This window comes from Urocitellus parryii, chromosome 9 (genome assembly GCF_045843805.1).
Source record: "Urocitellus parryii isolate mUroPar1 chromosome 9, mUroPar1.hap1, whole genome shotgun sequence".
NCBI classification, from domain to species: domain Eukaryota; kingdom Metazoa; phylum Chordata; class Mammalia; order Rodentia; family Sciuridae; genus Urocitellus; species Urocitellus parryii.
The window spans coordinates 21,692,551-21,714,634 of record NC_135539.1 but is presented as its reverse complement, the minus strand read 5'-3'; the positions used below and the strand labels follow the sequence as shown (position 1 = coordinate 21,714,634).

Here is a 22,084-nt window from a genome sequence, read left to right as displayed (position 1 = left end):
ACAATCCTATAGACAATGCTATTTGCCCAAGTTTCTATAGACTCAGTTAGATAATTTCCTTCCCATGCAAGGTTCCTTCTCAAGCATTTCCTTCCCTTCTTGGCTCATTCTCCACAAAATATAGGCATAAAAGGAAACACACTCAAAAACATTTTAATTCATCAGTCATTCAACAAACACTTACACCTGATCCTTGTTAAATAGAACTGCAGGCAAAGTGGAGGCCATAAGGTAGAATCCAAGAGGAAGCCCTCTCTGACAAGAGTCTAACACCTGCTGTGCATCCTCAGGCATATCACTTCATTTCTCTGGGCCTCAGTTTTCTCATTTGTGAAGTGACTGGATGCCAAAGAGCCTTGCACAGTCTATGAATTTAGTCATTCATCCACGCTTTGTGGCCACCTCATCTTTGATCTTACTCTACTCTCTGCTTCTTCTTTGAATCTTTCATCCTTCCCCCCAAACCCCTCTACCTCTCCCCAGCCTAACTCCTACATATTCTGTGTCCTTTCTCTCCATTCACAGACCCAAAAGTTCCCCCTCCTCTCTACCCTGAGGGCCCCCCAAGTCCCTGGTGTACCTGTTAACAGAAGAACTCTACAAGTCATGGCTGAAAGGAGCAGGAACCGGGAAGAAGCATGAACTGTGGGGTTGCAAGCCCCACTGAGCCACTTCAAGTAAGCCACCAAAGCCAGGAAGGGAGAAAAAGAGAAGTAGGAGGGCTAAAACTTTAAGAGACTCAAAGGAAGAGGAGGGAGGCTCACTGAGCACCCAGCCCCGCTTGACCTTCCTGGGACTGCACACAGCCTGATCTCCTGCCCTGCCCAATTTCCTGACCCAAACCATAAAAGTCACTCTCCAAAAGATGTCATTTGTCACCTAGGTTTGGCCAAAGCATTATGGAAAGCAAGCAAAATAGCTTTTGAGCCTGCCTTCTGCAATGTGTGTTCTGAACATTAATACAGATCAAATGAGTATAGGAGCTTCAACCCTGCTTCTCCCTAAAAACCCTTTGCCAAAAAATGGCCCTCCTCTAACCCCTAGAAACAGGAGCACCCTTCACCAGAGCTGTTTGTTATAGCCATCAACAAGGACAACCCGACACAGAGAAAGATGATGTTTTATAATATTTTGCTTTTAAAAAAGCCTCAGGGAACTGGGGTTGTGACTCAGTGGTAGAGCACTTGCCTAGCATGTGGGAGGCACTGGGTTTGATCCTCAGCACCACATAAAAATAAATAAATAAAATAAGGGTATTGTGTCCAACTACAACTAAGAATATATATACATGTTGAAAAAAAAAAAAGCTTCAGACCCATTATCCAAAATTTTCACCTCCAAGAATTTGTCTTAGGAAATAGCTAAAAGCTGGACCTAATGGCTCCTGTTTGTAGTCCCAGTTACATGGGAGGCTACAGCAGGAAGTTCAGGGCCAGCATAGTGAGAACCTGTCTCTTTAAAAAAAAAAAGAAGAAAAGTATAAAAATGTCACTAAGAAGTACAAAGAGATACATACAAGATCATTCATTGCAGCATTGTTTTTTTGTTGTTTTTATTGTTGCTTGTGGTGCTGGGGATTGAACCCAGGGCCTGTACATGTGAGGCAAGCACTCTACCAACTGAGCTATATCCCCAGCCTACAGCATTGTTTTTAATAATGAAAAACTAGAACAATCTGATATCCAACAGAAAAATGTTTAAATAATATCTTACTCTGTAATCTATCCTTATATTTCCTTGTGAATGGTAATCTCTAATTCAAAAATGCAGGAAAATACTTTCATCAAATACATAGACCATCAAACTATATCTTATATGTGACTGCTAATGTGATTTCCAATCCAATGATTTTCTTCACTTTCTTAACACATTTTCCTTTATTCCTAGTGCCACTTTCCTAATAATCAAATGAAAATTATGTTTACCAGCCAAAAAAAAATTCTGCACATTTTGTTTAAAATTATGTTTAAATATATACGTGTGGTTGAGCAACATGGGGCACACCTGTAATCCCAGCAGCCCAAAGGCTAAGGCGGAGAATGCAAGTTAAGGCCAGCCTGGGCAACTTAGAAAGGTCCTATGTCAAAATTTAAAACATTTTTAAAGGACTAGGAGAGCTGAGCACAGTGGCACATGCCTGTAATCCCAGCAACTCAGGAGCCTGAGGCAGGAGAATTACAAATTCAAGGCCAACCTCAGCAGCTTATCAAGATCCTGTCTCAATAAATAAATTATATGCTACTGTCATGTATAGATAATCAGAACAAATAAAATATATTTAATCAATTAATTAATTAATAGAAGGACTGGGGAGGTCACTCAGTGGTAGGGCACCTCTGGGTTCAATTCCCAGTGCCAGAAAGAAAGAAAAAAAAAAAGACCAAGGATGTAGCTCAGTGGTAGAGTGCTCATTCAAGTGGTAGAGTGCATGTTCAAGGTATCCTCAGTACCAAAACATATGTATATATGTGTATATGTGTGTGTGTGTGTGTGTATATATATATATATATATATATATATATATATATATATATATATATTCAGGAAAACAAAAATGTTAATAGTGGTTAGCTCCAATATGCTAGGGTTACAGATATATCCCAGTTATCTATTACTTCATTGCAATCCACTTCAAAATTTAGTGACTTAAAACAGCAACACATTATTATCTGTCATGGTTCTATGAATAGCCTGGCCTCAGCAGTTCTCACTGAAGTATCTCACATGATCACAGTCATATCATCCTCATGGGCTGGACTTCTAAAATGGGTCATTCACATTAGTGCTGGCTGTAGACAAGGAGCTCAATTAGGGTTGTCAACTGCAACACCTACATGTACCCTCTCCATAGGACTTGGGATTCTCCCAGCATGGTGGCTAGTTTTCAAGAGAAAGCGTTCCAAGAGACAAGAAGTAGAGGTTTGTTGGAAACCTCTTTAAGGACTAGAAACTGGCATAGATTTACTTCCACCATTTTCTGTTCATTAAACAGACACAAAAACCCATTCATATTCCAGGAGAAAAGACACAGATCTCACTTCTCATAATTGTGTCCAAAGAACAGTGGCTACCTTTAATCTGCCACAGAGTGATTTCAATATTTTTGTATTTAAAACTTTAATGCAAAAAAGAATGAGTTTTTAAATCAGAAAAATTATACCAGTAGATAATTTAAAACAAAATGCCTATATCATTTAAAAGGCTGAGGAAAGGAGGAACCATGGGCCCAAGATGAGAAGATCTTTACCAGGATGTGGGGGAGTGCTTTCATAGATAAGATGGGTTTGTTTTGGCCAGGCCTGGTGGCAACGGGCCTATACTCCCAGCAATTTTTAGGCTGAAGCGGAAGTATTGCAAGTTTGAGGTCAGTTTGGGCAACTTAGTGAGACTCTGTCTCAAAATATAAGTTGTTTTAAAAAGGGCTAAGAGTGTGGCTCAGTGATAAAGCACCCCTGGTTCAATTCCCAGTACCAAAAAAAAGATAAGGTTGTTTTAGTAAAAGCTTTCACATTCTAACCACCACAAGGGGCTACTCTAACTCAGATGTTGAAGCCCTCCTTATCAAAACAGTGACCAAAGTTCCACTGTCTTTAAAGATAAAGCAAAGTCTCAGAATGACTGTCCAATATGCAGAGCTTTTCTCAATGGCCCACCAATGGGGTGTGTCCCTCACTTAGAGACTGAAGGTGAGTACATATTTACAAGCTGTCAATCTTTCCCTCCAACTTGTCCCCCACACCCACATTTGATTAGCTTGAAGCTGAGCACAGTAACTTCTTTTAAAACCAGCAACTCAGGAGGCTGAGGCAGGAAGATCCTAAATTCCAGGCCAGCTTTGGCAACTTTAGGAAGCTCTGTCTCAAATTTTACAAATAATAATAAGAAGTGTAGTGGCACTTCCTTTTTCGACAGAAAAGTCTTAACTGGGCTTCTCCAGAAATCTCCACCATGGCTGATTTTGGGACTGTCAACAAAAGAGTTTCTGCAAAAGAGTTTAATGTAGTTAAACTTCCTATTTTCATGTTGTCCTGTTGTACTTGGCCACTGGCCAGGAAGATACCAACACTTCAGGTGCTGGACATCCCCTTACTAGTTTCCAATATAATGGTTTATAGAAATGAGCAAACAACGCCTCTGCCCTTGAGCTGGGCTTCACAGAGATGTCTATATTTCTAAGAGAAGATACCAATTGGGCTCCATGGTAACAGCTGGCATGTGGAAGGAAAGAAAGGGGAGAAGCAGCTCTCCTCTTCCCAGTGCTGTCCTTGAAGTGTTAACTTGCCCAAAACAGTGAAAGAAAAAGCTTCTACAGACTGTGAACTTCTGAGCCCTTCCCCTTACATACTGGGTATAAAATTCTGAAACTACCTGAGCTCAGGGTTCAGGGGATTGATTAATTACAGTAAAAACTGTGCCCTCTGAACCTGGCTGTAGCCAAATAAAATTGTTTCCTGCTATCTTTGGTGCTTTGCCTCGTCTGTCTACAACAGAAGGACTGGGGATAAAGCTCAATGGTAGAGCACCCCTGGATTCAATCCCCAGTACCAAAATAAAATTAACTTTTGTTCCTCTGTAAGTGGACCCTGAGACAAGGATTCAAGTACAGGTAATGTATTTGGAAGACTATCTGGGAAACACTAGTGGAAAGTGCAGAAAGAAGGAGTTCATAAAAGGTATGAAAAAACTGAAGACTATGGACAACTAATGCTCAATACACTGAGGAACTTTGGAAGTCATTTTAGAACAGGCGTCATAGTTTTCCTGCCCTGGGAAAAAGAGAACTAGATTCTTATTTACAATTCATAACAGCTATTGGTTGAGTGGTTTTTTCTGGGGAAGTCTGAATTCTCTGGTGCATCCAGCCTGCCCTTCACCCATGCAGAAAAGCTTCCAGGAGCCAAAAAAAAAAAAAAAAAAAAAAACCTCAGGCAAGACCGGGCATGGGCATGGTGGTGCACACCTGTGTGCAGCTTAGGAGGCTTGGGAAGCTAAGACAGGAGGATTTTGAGAGGCACTAAGCAACTCAGTGAGACCCTGTCTCTAAATAAAATACAAAAATAGGGCTAGGAATGTGGCCCAGTGGTCGAGTGCCCCTGAGTTCAGTCCCTAGTACCAAAAAGAAAAAAGAAAATCCTCAGGCAAGTATTTGTGGGTGCTGCAAGCAGGAAATCAGGCCAGCTTACATAAGAATGTAAATGCCAACAGAACATGAATGGGGCAACTATAGCATCTGTTACAGACACTCAAAAAATTTCTTTATGTATGTGGTACTGGGGATCCTTCTGGATTCTTTTCTCACATATTTGAGGAATAAAATCCACAGACAATAATGAAAAGTAAGAGTGAACAGAGTAGGATTTATTTTATTTAAGTAAAAAGGGAGAAAAGTCCCATATATGGAAGGGGACTGAGAGTGTTTCAGGGCTGGAGCGTTCCAGAAAACTGAGGCAGCATGAAGACACCCCCCAAATACACACTTCAAATCCAATTCTTGTGATCAAGTCAGAAGGATCTCAGACATGTCATTCAGAGAAACAGGCATGAATTTATTGAAGGAATAAGCAAAGGAAAATGGGACACTCTCAAAGGAGAGAGTGGGTCATCTCAGAGAGAAAAGGGACAGTGTGCCTCTCCTGTGCTCCAGTTTTTGGGGATCCCAGAGAAGTTTACATAGAGTCCTGCCCAGATCCACATTTTGACTTTTGACTGACAGTAAGATGACATCAGACTTTCAAGTCCCACTGCCATGACAACTCTGGTTCTAATTGGATTTTTAACCATACATTCTTACAGGTTTTATAATTAAGAGGAATCATCCTTATCTCCCTGAGTTCCGGGATCTGGTCTATGAAAACAGTCACAAAGTTCCTCCCCTTCAGAATAATTGGGCCTGAATTTCACCTGGAGATAACAGGTAATTTGGTGAGAAATAAGACATATCCTGTCCACTTAAGCCCAGTAGGGCTGCAGATTAATTGTTTCTTGGGGGAAAAAAAAGCACGTGGGGGTCAGCACACTGGGCCCATTTTATAGAATTATTATCTTAAACTCATAATCCTACCACTTGCATCTATCTGCCCCCTATCACTAGGAGATACTTGGAATTATAGGAGCCAGAGTGGACAATAAGACCCCATCCTCCAAATATCAGGTTAGTACTCCAGTTGTTGATTACCATTCCTGATCTCAGATGTGCAGACAGAGATGGGAAGTCATTGTTGGACCATCTCCATGTTGTTACAAAAAAAAATCCACCTCTGACTACAGCAACTGGGAATTTAAAAAACCAGAGCCAAAGCTGCCTTCTCCCCTCCTCCTTCTCCTCCTCCTCCTCCTCCTTCATTTTTCTCCTTTTTTCTGCTTTGAGAGCAAAGCTTTTAAGGACTAGGCATTCAAAAGTAATGCATTAAATAAGATCAAAAACTAACAACAAACCCTAGGAAAGGGGAAGAATCTGATTTCCAGAATTATCACATTATTATTTTAAAAATTCCGTTTTAGATAACAACAAAATAAAGCATAAGTCATACAAAGGAAATGGAAAATATGTCCTATTCAAAGGAAAAAAACAAACCAGTAGAAGCCATCCAGGAAGCTTAGACAAAACTTTAAAATATCTGTTTTAAAGATGATCAAAGTTGGCATAAACCTAGAAGACTTAAAATCAGCATAATATAGTAAAACAGCCACATTAATGTTTACAGAAGTGTAGTGGCACCTCCTTTCTCCACAGAAAAGTCTTAACTGGGCTTCTCCAGAAATCTCCACCATGGCTGATTTTAGGACTATCAACAAAAGAGTCTTTGCAAAAGAGTTCAATGTAGATAAACTTCCTATTTTCATGTTGCCCTGTTTTACTTGGCCACTGGCCAAAAAGATACTAGCACTCCAGGTGCTGGATACCCCCTTATTAGTTTTTCACAAACATATCCAGTATAGTAGTTTGTAGAAACGTGTAGACAAGGCCTCCAGCCTTGAGCTGGGGCTTCACAAAGATGTCTACATTTTTAAGCTAATTTACCAATTGGGCCATGGTAATAGGTGGCAGGGGGAGGAAAGAGAGGAAAGAAGCAGTTCTCCTCTTCTCAGGTGTTATCCTTGAAGGGTTAATCTGCCCAAAACAGTGAAAGAAAAAGCAGCTTTTATGTGAACTTCTGAAGACTGTGAACTTCTGAGCCCCTCCCCTTACATGCTGGGTATAAAACTCTGAAACTACCTGAAGTCGGACTTCAGAGGATTAATTGATTACAGCAAAAGCTGTGCCCTCTGAACCTGGCTACAGCCAAATAAAACTGTTTCCTCCTGTCTTTGGTGCCTTGCCTCGTCTATCCCTACAACAGAAGCTCAATTCACAATAGGTAAGCTATGGAACCAACCTAGGTGCCCTTCAAAAGATGAATGGATAAAGAAAATGTGGTACATATACACAATGGAATATTACTCAGCCATAAATAAGAATGAAATTATGGCATTTGCTGGTAAATGGATCCAACTGGAGACTATCATGCTCAGTAAAATAAGCCAATCCCCCCCCCCAAAAAAATGCTATATGTTCTCTCTGATAAGTGTACACTAACTCACAGTGGTCAGTGGGGAGGGTTACCAGATTAGACAGAGAGGAGTGGGGGGAAGGGAGGGGGAAAGGAAGTAGAATGAATCAAACATTACTTTCCTATGTTCATATATTAAATCAAGACCAGTGTAACTCCACATCATGTACAACCACAAAAATGGGAAGTTATACTCTATATATGTATAATATGTCAAAATACATTCTACTGCCATGTATAAAACAAAATTTAAAATAATATTATTATATTATTATTATAGTGAAATATTATTATATTATTACATATAGTAAAAAAATGCTCAAAGAACAAAAAGAAGATATATAGAAAGTCAAAAAAACAATGCATGAACAAAATAGAAATATCAACAAAGAGATTAAAAAAACTTAAAAGAAACCACAAACAAGTTCTGCAGATGAAAGATACAACAACTAAAATGAAAAAATTCACTAGAGAGATTCAAAGGCAGATTTGAGAAAGTAGATGAAGAAAAAGCAAATCTAAAGATAGGAGAATAGAAATTATTGAGTCCAAAGAACATAAAGAAAAATTATATTGAAGAAAAATAAACAGTGTAAGAAAATAACAGAATGAAGGAAATAAAGAGAGAGGAGAGGTGGCTCAATAGTAACACAGATTTATTCAAGACAAACTTGTGGTTGGGGGGACAAGGAAGACTGAGACACATCTCCCACTTACAGCCTCAGGTAGATAGATGTAGGAGAGTGAGGGAGACAGGAATTTTGCAGTCAGGGGATGTCAGAAGAAGGGTCTTTTGTTGAACCAGGTGTTTTTTAGGATCTCAGTCCCAGATAACAATTTCCTTTCTTTGCATGATGATGGAGTATTTTCTAGGGTTTAGCTCAGGTTGAGTAAGAGTGACCATAAGGTGACTCTTGTTCTAAGATGTTTTTAAATGGCGATGCCTATGTCAAGTTCTTCCTAACAGACAGAGTCTAAAGAACCTGTAGAATACCATCACAGGGATTCACATATGCCCTATAGGAGTCCCAGAAGAAGAAAAAGAAAGGGGTATTTGATGAAATCATGGTCAAAAACTTCCCATATTTGATGAAAGTCATAAATCCAAGAATAACAAACTCCAAGTTGGATGAATTCAAAGAGACCCATATTAAGGCACATTCAAAAGATGAAGAATTTTGAAAACAGCAAAATGGAAGTGACTTGTCATGTTCAAGAGATCCTCAATAAGATTATCAGAAATTTTGGAGGCCAGAAGGAATGGATCTGATAAATCCAAAATTCTACCAGGAAAAAAAAAACTCACAGCCAAGAATCTTATTTCTGGCAAAACTGTCCTTCAAAAAAGAGAGCCATTTAGTCAGGCATGGTGGCACACACCTGTAATCCCAGTGATTCGGGAGGCTGAGGCAAAAGGTATTTGTCACAAGTTCAAGGCCAACCTCAGCAACTTAGTGAGGCCTTCAGCAATTTAGGGAGACTGTCTCAAAATAGAAAGGGTGGAGAATGTGACTCAGTGGTTAGGCACTCCTGACTTCAATCTCTAGTACCAAAAAGAAAAAAAGTAAGGAAGGAAGACCGGAAGAAGAGGAGGAGGAGGAGGAAGAGGAAGAGGAGGAGGAGGAAGAGGAAGAGAAGAAGGACATTTCTAGATAAACACAAGCCAAGAGAATTCATTGCCACTAGACTGATGCTTCATGAAATGCTAAAGCAATTCCTGCAGATTGAAGTCAAAGGACACTAAATAATATCAAAGTCACATGAAGGGAAAAGATCTCAATAAAGATAAGTACATGGACAGCTATAAAAGCTAATATTGTAACAATGGTGTATAACTCTACATTTTATTTTCCACATAATTTAAGAAATAAATATTTTAATTATTATTTTATGTTTTCAGACACAACATAAAGAAATATTAAGATTAGGGCAGAGATAAACTAATGAGACTAGAAAAATGATAGAGAAAATCAAGAAAAATAAAAAGTTGGTTCTTTTCAAAAGATAAACAAAGTATTAATCAGCCTTAAAAAGGAAAGAAATTCTAGGACTGGGGCTGAGGTTCAGTGGTAGAGCACTTGCCTAGCAAGTGTGAGGCACTGGGTTCAATCCTAGCACCACATAAAAATAAATTAATTAATTAAAGGTATTGTGTCTATCTACAACTAAAACAAATTTTTGAAAGGATGAAATTCTGACATAGTCTACAACACAGATGAAACTTGAGGACATTATGCTAAGCAAAACAAGTCATCTACCTAAAGGCAAATATTATATGATTTCAATTATCTGAGGTCTCTATGTAAGCGCATACATAGAGACAAAAAATAGAATGCTTGTTGCCAGGGAATGGGAGGTGAGGGTGAGTATAGAGCTTTAGTTTTGCAAAATGAAGAGTTCTGGAACTACATGATGTTGACTTCCAGCAACAATATCAATGTACTTAATACCAACTGCACTTAAAAATGGTTAAGATTGTTAATTGTGTGTTACATATTTTATCACAATAAAATTTGGGGGAAATACTGAGTGAATGAATGAGTTTTGATCTGGACTAAAAATATGAACTACACCCATTCAGGCATCCTCCCCTAGGAATTTAGATTAAGAACTAAAACTTACTGAAAGGAGGACATTTGGTTGGCAGTGGGAACTGAGGCTGAAAGTTCAGGGTGCAGATCTTACTTATAAAATTATAAGGAGAGCAATTTGCAGAGAGGTAGAGATAGCCTGAGTGAGAAACAGCACAGTCCCCAGAAGAATGAAGAAGAAAAGCACTCTAGAGATGTCTCTGATTCACATTAGTTTTCAATCCAGATTATGAATTTCTTCATCAGTAAAGATAGGTAAAGTTTTGTTGCAGTAATAAACAGTACCAACATCTCACTTCCTAATATGAAAGTTTATTCTCATTTATCCAAATATCACTGTGGTTTAAGAACCTCTTCTAAGCAGCTATCCTACATGTGTTATCTCAGTATTCTAGCCTTTTTGATTACATTAAAATTCCCTGGGGCTGGGGATGTGGCTCAAGCGGTAGCGCGCTCGCCTGGCATGCGTGCGGCCCGTGTTCGATCCTCAGCACCACATACCAACAAAGATGTTGTGTCCGCGGAGAACTAAAAAAAAAATAAATATTAAAAAAAAAAATTATCTCTCTCTCCTCTCTCTCTCTCTCTCCTCTCTCTCTCTCTCTCCCCCTCTCACTCTCTCTTTAAAAAAAAATTAGATCCTGTTATTAATTCTTATTGTCATTTTTCTTGGGCAGTTCTCAGGGATAGCCAAATTCATTAATCTCCAAGGCCCTGGATTCAATCCTTACCAACACCAAAAAAAAAGTATTCACCAATATATTCTTGCCAACCTGTTTTTTTTCCATTATTTAAGCTATTATTTTCTGCAGAGGTAATCTTTGTGTGTGTGATGTGAAATAAGAAATTCAATTTCATTTTTGTCCATATGAATAAATAATTTCCTAGGCCCACATATTGAATTTTATTCTTTGAAAATAAACTGTTAAGGCTAAGGGTGTAGGTCTGTGGCTGAGCACTTGCATAGCATACATAAGGCCCTAGCTTTAATCCCCAGGATTGTAAAAAGTAAAATAAGAAATAGAAAATTTTAGTTCCCTATATCTGTCAAACTTTTATTTTACAGCATATTTAGCTTCTACCCAAGTCAATATAAAAGAAGATTCCAGTGTTATTTTTCCTTTGAGTGTGAACAAATATAGATGCCCACAACCCAACTCTATGAGCATATATTTAGGAAACCACCTCAAAAAAGAATTGTTCAGACCCATTTATTGCCTCTTCAAATGCAATAATGATGAGCAGTGGAAACATCCAAACATAACACTATTTCCTACCCTCAGTCTTAAATTGAATTCCCTACTTCATATCACACACACAAGGATTTCCCACATGAGGTAAGTTAATTAAAAAAAAAAAAAAAAAAGTCATCATTTGCAGAGGGTCTGAGAATCCAAGACCACAAGTTGACAACTTGTTACAACAAGATAAATCTATGAAAGTCTAATCCATTTCTTATTCAGTAGTATAACTAAATAGAAATATAATAGGAAAAACACCATGTAATTTGTGTGTGTGTGTGTGTGTGTGTGTGTGTGTGTGTGTGTGTGGTGCTAGGGATTATACATGCAAGACAGGCACTCTACCAACTGAAGTATATCCCCAGCCTGCAAAAACACCATTTATAACAAACAAAAAAAAATCTATAAAACCCTAGACACAAATCTAACAAAAAATATGTAAGAACAGGGCTGGGCTTGTGGCTCAGTGATAGAGAGCTTGCCTAGCATGTGTGAAGCACTAGGTTTGATTCTCAGCACGAATAAAGATATTGTGTCCATCTACAGCTAAAAATATTTTTTTTAAATATATAAGGCTGGGCAGGTTGCACACGCCTATAATCCCAGCAGCTAGGGAAGATGAGCCTGGAGGATTGCAAGTTCAAAGTCAGCCTCAGCTATTGGCAAGGCACTAAGCAACTCAGTGAGATTGTCTTTATATAAAAATACAAAATAGGGCTGGGGTGTGGCTCAGTGGTTGAGTGCCCCCGAGTTCAATCCCTGGTAACCCCCCAAAAAAATCCTAGCTCTGTAAGTATCTGACCTTAAGTAAGTTACTCTCTGGACCTTATTGTCCTCATCTGGAAAATGGGGATAGTAATACTATGAATATCAGGGAGTTGTTGTGACAATCAAATGATATAATAGATGTCAACGTACATGTAATGAATGTTCAGTCCACAATAGCTGTATCTATTCTATTCTTGAATTCATGTATATGTGGCTCAGTGGTGAGCCTGAGTTCAAGGCCCCTGAGTTCAATCCCCAGAACAACAACAAAAAAAAAAATGTAAGAACATATATTTTTAAAATCATTGGGTTTTCCTGAAGGAAATAATCGAGACATATTACATGAATGACAAGACTTAATATCATAATGATGATAGTTCTCCATTACTCAGTTATTTAGTATAATGTCAACAGAATTTTTGGGGGGGAGTGATGCTGGGGATTGAACCCAGGGCCTTGTGCATGCGAGGCAAGCACTCTACCAATTGAGTTATATCCCCAGACCCTATTTCTTTAATATATAAGCAGTCCTTAGGTAGACTCACAGCTACAAATATCATCTGCATGCTGATGATTCTGTCTCCATCCCAGACCTCTCTCTTGATTTCCAGACTCAGATACTCAACTGCCCACTAGATGTATAACTAGTATCTCAGATCAAGTATGTCTAAAACTGAACTCCTGATCACTCTCAATCTTGCCTTACCTCAGCTTGCCCAACCTATATATCAAGCCCATAAGACAAAGCCAGGCCAGCCAAAGCCTGAATGATTTGACCAGTAAAGATGCAATGGACCATTCTTAGGTTCCAATAGTTTATTACCTACATAGACAGCAAAAGTAAAAGTAGCCAAAATTCATTATAGTTCTTGTCCAGCACATCAGGAAGGATGATACCAAAAAAGGCAAGCAGCTGTTGTCAGATGTTTAGGGGGAGACCAAAGCAAAAAGCCTCATACTTTTTCAAACCTGAGAAATGACAAAAAATTGCCTCCTGCCTCCCTCCTAAGGGAGGTAGGAAGATGAGCAAGAGAATACCCCCAGAGCAGTCACTGACAGGCCTCCTACCCTCAATTCAGAGGGGATTACAAAGTGTTTCATCATGACTAAGATTATCTGTGATCCAAGCCTTGGCTTAAGTGACCTGTGTAGACACACACAACATCACTAAGGCACCATGTTGGAGCTTTTCCCCTACATTCATTCTATTCAGCATCTTTCTAGTTACAGACCAAAGTCATCAGGAACTCCCATGGTTCTTCTCATCCACTCCTCTATTACCAAAATCGTGGAATCCATCCTCATCCTGCCTAGACTATTACAGAAGCCTCTTTCTGTGCCGTAGTGCTTGTACACTAACCTCCTTCCAAAGTCAGTTTTTAGTACAACAGCCAGAGGAATCCTTTTAAAATACAAGCCATCTCATTCTGTTCCTCTGCTCCACACCTTGCAAAGTCTCCTCAACTCACTAGAAGTAAAAGCCAGTCCTGTTATTCATGGTGGTGCATGCCTATACCCTGGCTGCTCGAGACTGAGGCAGGAGGATTCCAAGTTCAAGGCCAGCCTCAGCAACTAAGCAAGGCCCTAAGCAACTTAGCAAGACTCTGTCTCAAAATAAAAAATACAAGAGCTAGGGATGTGGCTCAGTGGTTAAGCTCCCCTAGGTTCAACCCCTGGTACCAAAAATAAATAATTAAATAAATAGGCCAGTTATTTCTAAAACCTATAAGGATATGTGTGGTCTGTCATTTCATGCCTCTGCCCCTACCACTCTGTGCTCATGTCCTTTTCTCTATTCCTTGCTCCTTCTACTACCCTGGTTCTTTTTCAAGCATGCCAGACACACCTCCATCCTAAGGCCAACCACACTGGCCATTCCTTCTGACCAGACCATTTTTCCCCCAGGTATCTGACTCACTCCCTCCCCACCTTCCAATAAGTGAGCTTGACATCACATGACTCTCTATCCTCAACTTCAAAGATTATCTTTTCATGTTTCTAATCTCAATTTTTTTTTAGCTTTGCTCTTAAGGGAATGAAGGCATCATGGTCTCCTTCATCTCCCATTGCCCCATGTGGCTCCCAGGATTATGGCTTCTCTTTTCCCAGCAAAATCTCCAAAACCCACCTTCCCTTGCCCACATGGACAAATTATCTCTATCAAACCTCCTCCAGCCAGGTACAGTGGCACAAGCCTATAATCCCAGCAGCTTGAGAGGATTGAGAGTTCAAAGCCAGCCTTAGCAATGGTGAGGTGCTAAGCAACTCAGTGAGATCCCGTTTCTAAATAAAATACAAAATCGGGCCGGGGATGTGGTTCTGTAGTTGAGTGTGCCCGAGTTCAATTCCCAGTACAAAAAAAAAAAAAAAAAACCCTCCAATTTAAATGACTCACCACATTCAAAAGAACTTGCCACATAGAATCCACTCTCTGGAGGAGGTTCTAGGAAGCACTAATAACAACATATTGGTTTTCCATTGACCCTGGATGGTCACTAACATTTGATTAAGAGTGGCACCATCTCATATTCCCTTGACCATCTGGTTAAGCCGTTGGGGCATGAGGATAAATATAGGGTTAAAATCCTAGCTGTGTGGTACATGCCTGTAATCTCAGCATCTCAGGAGGCTGAGGCAGGAGGATTACAAGTTCAAAGCCAGCCTCAACAAAAGCGAGGTGCTAAGCAACTCAGTGAGACCCTGTCTCTAAATAAAATACAAAATAGTACTGGGGATGTGGCTCAGTGGTCAACTGCTCCTGAGTTCAATTCCCCTTACCTAAAAAAATTTTTTAAATCCTTGCTCTGTAAGTACATGACCTTAAATAAGTTACTCTTTAGATCTTACTGTCCTCATCTGGAAAATGGGGGTCGTAATACTATGACTATCTTGGGGTTGTTATGACAATTAAACGATATAATAGATGTCAATGTATATGTAATGAATGCTCAGTCCACATTATTCTACTAACTCTTGAATTCATGTACATGTATGGCTAACATAGCCTCCAAAACACATACAGGAAATATATATTGGCTCAAAGTTTTCAGGTGCTCAGGAGGAAGCATTCTACACATTCTTGTCCCCAGTGGGTACTCCACTGCTTCCTCGATTGTCCAATCAGGGAACTGAATGTCAGGCGAAGAAAAAGTTCTACTACAGGTTTTGTGGAAATTTCAGGGGTTTCCACTAAAGTCACACTAAGAACATGGTTGGCTAGAGTTCACTTTGGGGACAGAGGAAGTCATTTCACCATCCTTAAAACAGTTCCTCCTGCTTCCCACTCTTGAAAGCAGAAATAGCTCAGGGCCTGACCTGAACAAGGTAGGGGAATAAAACCAATTTTATTCTTAATACAAGAAGGAAGTTTTATTAGTTGGGGAGAACTACAAAGTCCTTGCTTCTAGAGGTAAAAGGATGAATACAAATATCAAAGGGCAACAATCTCTTCCTAACTCCACAGGGCAAGTCTTTTCTGAAGAATGAGTCAGATATGTCCTAAGATACCTGACCCTGTTCAACCTCTGAGAAGTTGAGCCAGACCCAAGAAGCCATTGTAATTCTATGTTTCTCCCAATTATATTGACTATGCAAACAACAAGATGGCAATATTTTAAAGAATAAAAAAGACAAATACATAGTCCCACCACCATATCAGCTTTTCTGCACTAACTCCCAGGCAGATACAGTTTACCAGCTTGTCATGATGGGATAGGTTTAATTCTGTACTATGGTTTTGCCATATAATATTTTAACACAAACATATCTCATGTAGCTTTTATAAGAATCATGATTATAATTTTAATGAGCATAAAATATTCCCTTGAGAATTTTTAGCATTTTACCATTTTAGACAATGCTGTATTAAATTATTTTCTATATTATACCATTATACTTCTTTGGAATTTTCCCTCCAGAGGTTATTTTTAAATTAAATGACTGGAGCCAGGCATATTGGCCATTTCCTGTAGTTCCAGCAGCTTGGCTGGAAGATTACAATTTCAAAGCCAAACTCAGCAATCTAACAAGGCCCTAAGCAATTTAGCAAGATTTTGTCTCAAAAAAAAATAAAAAGGGCTGCAGATATAGCTCAGTGGTTAAGCACCCGAGAACCAAAAAATAAAATAAAATAAAATGACTAGGGGCAAATTAAATGCACCTGTGGGACCTTCCATGCCTACTGCCAAACAACCTTCAAAATGGGTTGTACAGCATACATTTTATTTTTAAACCAACATTTACAGAGTGTGTTGTAGTTTTGAATTATTTCATAAGTTGCATCTCAACTAAGATGGCAGGTTGACATGACTTCTGCTTCCTAGGGCAGACACTTCAATGGGTTAACTCCAAGCCTCTCTCTAACAGATAGACTGGAAAAGCTACTTACAGGCTTCTCAGCCAACTTGCAGCTGAGAGTGGCCATGTAGCCACACTCTGACCAATAAGAAAAAGTCTACAAGGCTTCTGGAAAGTGCAAATGGAGAAGCTGACTCCTCCCCTCCTTGCACTTCCTGCCTAGAATGTGGAAGTGATGCTTGAGGCAAACCAAGTTATGAAAGAACAGAGATACCAGGAAGAGAATGTAGTCTACTCACAGAATAAATCAGAGAGACCATGAGGGAGCCACACATCCTCTGAGACAGAGGTGAAGAGTGAGATGGGAGCAGCCTGATCTCTGGATGCTTTCCAACTTTAGTTCAGCCCACACACAACCTCATGCCTGAGCCCCAACAGACCTTCACACCATGCCCCCATATTCCTGTAGAAATTTGAGACAAGTCTCTATTCCTATCAACAATCAAATCTGCAGGGATTACAGTTGTTCTCACAATTTCTGTTTCATGTTGGTAGACTCAAAGGATCAAGACCAGTTAGGAATTTTGTTCTTTCCATACCACACAGGGAGAGGAGTCTGTTCACACATGAGAGGTCACTTGATTGCTATCTGAAACATCCGGGCCTTTCAGAACAGTGTAAGGTCAACCAGCCTGTAAAGGTGTCAAATTGGTCCTTGTCCCCAGTGGGTACCAGGAAGGGTCTCCCATACACTATTTCTTTCTGGACTTAATTTAATCCTGCTTCTAGCAGATACTCTAGTTGAAGGGAGCAATTGATAATATCTTATTGCACTGCAGTTGGGTTTTCTGGCATAATAGAGCCACCATCTTTTTAAGTATGATTTATCTTTTCTGTTTTCCATATAGAGTGGGGTCTCCAGGATGTGTGTGACTTCATCAGATAGCCTATGTTTTGCTCACTTTTTGGGTCACTTTTGCAATGAAAGATGGCCTGTTGTCACTTTGCATGAAGGAATGGAATCAGCTCCTTCAAAGGGGCTTTAATTTTTTTTGAAGCTTTTTCTATTCTGGAGGGATATCAAAGGAGGTATCTACCAGTATAATCAAATGTTTGAATTTTCCTGTGGCACAGAGCATTCGAGTAAAATCTGTTTGTCAATCATCAAATGTCTGCATTTATATACATTGTTTTCCTTTTATAGTAGGCTGCCTTCCCATCTTAAGAGGGTTTCAGGCACAATTTTGAGTCATCTGAACAGTCAGTTGGAGGTGTGGCTCTCACAAGTGGGGCTTGATGAAATTCACCAAGGCATTCTTCCCATATTCAGCACTTTCCTGTAGGTGTTCAATCCAGATCAGACCAGTGCTTCAGGCAGCAGGATGAGCTCATGGGAATTTCCTCTCCACTTGGCAGCTATCCCAGGAGTTAAAATTCCATTCACTGGCCTGTTTCTCATCCTCCTCAGTATAAAATAGTTTGTACTGGTCCAATTCAAACTGAGGTATTAAGTCCCTAATAAACAGTTTGCTCTTTGTGGTCATTTTGGCTGCCCTATCAGAAATCCCATTTCTCCAGGCAACATAAGTATGGATGGGACAGTGCATGAATACCCTCTGCTTTCATTTGGCCATAGCTTATATTAATGCCAGTATTTCAAGGGCATGTTTAATGTCCTTGTTCTTAGCTGTGAGGAGCCCTCTATCTTTCCAGATAGCTCCTCATGTATATATCTCATGGAAGCATGTCTTGAGTCAGACAGTTTGAGAGTTCTTGTCAGAGCTATTAGTTCAACTTTCTGAGCTAATGTTTTCAGCAGTAAAGCCTTGGCTTCTAGCACCTGTTGTTCCCTGACCATGACATATTCATTCATCTATATGCCTTTGTCCACAAGGCTGATCCCATCAATGAAGAGGTCCCAGTAAGGCTCTGTGATAGGCTGATCAAGCAAGTCCAACCTGCTAGAGTAAACAATCTCTAAGATCTCTGAGTAGTCATGTTGTATTGGTACATTATCATCTGCTGGCAACAGAGTTTCTGGATTTAACATAGACACAGTTCCAAGGTTGGCATTTGTCTAACAAATATTTAATGTCAAAAATACTTTAAAATGGTTGAAAAAAGCAATTAGTGACAAATACCAATACTTATTCAACATGGTTGGATAAAAGGCACTGCATAGTACCATACAAAGCCAGTCAGTCCTTTCAATGCCAGTGCATGAGAGAGACAAAATTTAAAAGCAAAAATACAACTAAAAAGCCACTTTCTGTTTTTTATGCTGATTACAAAGGTCCAGGTTAAAACCTCCTTTCCACTGTCCTTTTTTTCTTCTTCACAGTCTGACTTACTCATATTCACCCAATAGTTCAATGTCCCTCTGTCGATGACAAGCAGGTATTGAAACCACCACCACACAAGGCTATATGCTGGAAAGCATGCATCACCCACATCCGTACAGGCGAGGGATTCAAGGTCACTCCACGTGAATTGGGCTAGCAACGAAAAAAAAAAAAACCACAGAAATACCTTTTGCAGGATCAGGGACAGCTCTGAAACCTCGGGTGTCAGTTCCCATGCTGGAGAGCAAAAGGAGCAAGAGAGGTAAGGGAGCCAGTACACTCCGAATCCCTGTACTTATTAGGGGAAAGATATTTGATAGGATATTCCACTCAAATAAGGCAAGGGATTGTGTTACAACAAATAGAGAGGTGTAGCCCAGTCCCAATAGGTGACACGCAATCCCAGAGCTGCACTTCCTTGCTGAGCCAAGGTAAGGCCCACTTGCTTCTCACTGCATGCATGCCAGTTCAATACCCCCATTTCTTAATGGTTGGGGCCATGCGCAGCTCCTGTTCAGGGCGCCCCCCCCCCAACAAGCATGGTTAAACCAACATACACCTTATTGAAATCAATATTTTCACAGGCAAAAAATGAAGGTGTTTGCAAAAAATGAAGGTTATGTGAAGTCTACCAACAATATGGCAAAGAATCGTTATGACCAGAGCAGGTTATCTCTTCCTTAAACAAAATCTCATTTGGGATAATATTGATCACCTTTCCCAGGTTCCCTTCAGCCCATACAGCCTTACTTACTTTTTTAGTAGATCCCTAGAAAACAGGCTCAGTTTCCTTTTCCTGGATGGCCAGTGAAAGATGGAACCAGAGCATTTTCTGGTGGTACTTGCAAATGAAGTTGTTGCTTTTTAGGTGAAAATGTTATCCATGTATTTAACACACACACACAAAAAAATCATCCAAGAAGAGAGATCAGAAAATCTGGCATATACAAAAAACTATGCCTTAATTTTCATTTGCTCAAGTTGCATTCAAGGGGTTGCACACAATGGGATTGAGCCTGACCTGTCACTTTTATCATTATCACAATGTCATCAACTTTGAGCTACCCACTGTCAGTTGTACCTGCGGGCTCCTGATGGGCCTTTTTCTTACAATAAGAATATTGATTCTTTTAATATATTTTTTTAGTTGTAGATGGACCTTTATTTTATTCATTTATTTATATGTGGTGCTGAGAATCAAACCCAGTGCCTCACACGTGCTAGGCAAGCTATCTACCACTGTGCCACAACCCTAGCCTGGCATACTGATTTTTGATGGAGGGAGGCCCTTCTTATCCTTTTCTTTGAGCTTCCTTGAAGATTCCTTTGCAGGAGATGTCAACAAAACATGAGTTGGCTTTAGTTTCTGTTCCTCTGGGTATTAAATTACTAAAAGGCAACTGTGAGGGATTCATGCCAGTGTCCCCTCCACTCACTAAAGCTTTTTTCTTGTGACAGGCACTCTTTCAGATGAAGGTCACTTTCACCATATGGAGATTTTCAAAGGCCTCTCTCTGTAGAAACCAGAAGAGCCAAAACGCAGGTGCCTACACACATGGGGACCCCAGATGGCCCTTGTTTCTACTTAGCAATGCGGACAGCAGGCAGGGCTCCACCCAGAAGTGTCCACTGGCAGGAAAAACAGCTCAGTAGTGGGCTGAAGTTGTGGCTCAGTGGTAGAGCGCTTGCCTGGCACGTGCAAGCCCTAGGTTCAATCCTCAGCGCCACATAAAAATAAATAAATTAAATAAAGGTATTGTGTCCAACTACAACTAAAAAATATATTTTAAAAAACTCAGTGGTTTGGGGCACACAAGGTGGGGGAGCATGCATGGGGCCTTTCTTCTCCCTGACTACCTCCACCTACCTCAGAGAGCAGCCATGGCCTGGGAGCTTTGTCCTATATGCCAAGTCTCCTCTTTCTCTTCACCTGAAGGCAGTCCCTGATGCTTATGGTACAGCTACAGCACAGCCCAAGCAATCCAGGGCTATTAGCTTTTTTGAGCTGGACCTTAGAACCCTTAGGTTGTTCAACTCATCTACTGTTTTTACCCAGTGCCAAAGAGGCTGCAGTTTTTTCCTCTATTCTAACTATCCATTTTAAAGCCAGAGCTGGGCTTTTTTTCTTCTTCTTCTTCTTCTTGTATGCAGTTATTTATCCTTCCAATCCTCCTGTGCCTTTATGTTGAGAGGATGCTGTCAGAGCAAGAATTGGTCTGCTCCAGTAATGGGTGTCCCCTAGAAAAATGGAGGTATCCTGTTTGATCTTAAAAGGGGAAAACATTCTTTTTTTTAATATTTATTTTTTAGTTAGAGATGGACACAATATCTTTTTTGTATTTTTTTTTAATGTGGTGCTGAGGATTGAACCCAGTTCCTCACACAGGCTTGGCGACCGCTGTACTTCCGAGCCATAACCCCAGCCTGGAAAACCATTCTTAATCTATGACCCAAGCCATAATCTAGCAGTGCTGACACCCATTGCTATGTCTTTTCTCTCTCTCACACACACACTTAAGCAAAGTAGGCTAGAAGGCAGGACAGAGGTCAAACCATTTTTATTCATTTTTCTAAAGCTCATGCAACTTTTCTGGGATTTTTTTTTACCCCCAACCCAAGAATAGTGTCCCTGTCCCACAGTAGGATGATTTGCAACTGCTTGGGGCCAGACTGAGAAGCTATGCCAAGCCTGCCAGCACTGGTTGAAAATATTTAAATCTTTTTTTAACTTTTTCTTCTGGTGTCCTGCTATCCTTGCACACCAGAGGAGGTGCTATTTTGTTGTTGTTGTTGTTGTTGTTATTTTTGTTTGATTGGTAGGTTGGTTGGTTTTGCACCATCAACTTAGTTCCTGGATGTTCAGACTCCTTATCATGCAATTGCATAAATGCCTGCACATAAAGAATTTCTTCTATTTGTTTGACCTCTGATAAACAAACTCTGACTGCTGCAAGAATGTATAATTATGATCAGATCATGTTACAGTAAAATATTATCTTTTTTTTTTAGTCATAGGCTTATATTATATGTGACCCTTTCAGCCAAGATCTTTCCCAAGAGACTACCATGGGGATCAACATAGCATTGCCCATGTTTTAAAAAGCCAGTAACAGATAAAATTTTTTTAAAAAAACAGAGACAGACAACAGGAGGGGAATCCCAAAACCAGAGTGAAAGATGGGAGCAATTAAAATAGAAAAGATTGGGAGTATTGTGAAATCCTCCAGCTTCCCTACTCCCCCTTATCTGTGCCTCCTACACCATACTGCCACAGATGTCCCACAAAGAAAGACTAG

General features: G+C 39.9%; 1 protein-coding gene across 3 annotated transcripts in view; it reads right to left on the bottom strand.

Annotated features, from left to right (window-relative positions):
- The window catches only part of Itgam (integrin subunit alpha M), a 62,485-nt gene extending 43,438 nt beyond the window's left edge, over positions 1 to 19,047 (bottom strand). For 2 of the 3 annotated variants that reach the window (XM_026400384.2, XM_026400385.2), the window contains exon 1: positions 581 to 654. In XM_026400384.2, the coding sequence (XP_026256169.1) occupies positions 581 to 608 (28 nt within the window). In that variant the 5' untranslated portion in view covers positions 609 to 654. Of the gene's footprint in view, positions 1 to 580; positions 655 to 18,975 lie in introns of those variants that run through there. The other variant, XM_026400383.2, reaches the window with a different exon arrangement.
- Between the last annotated feature and the right edge of the window lie 3,037 nt (positions 19,048 to 22,084).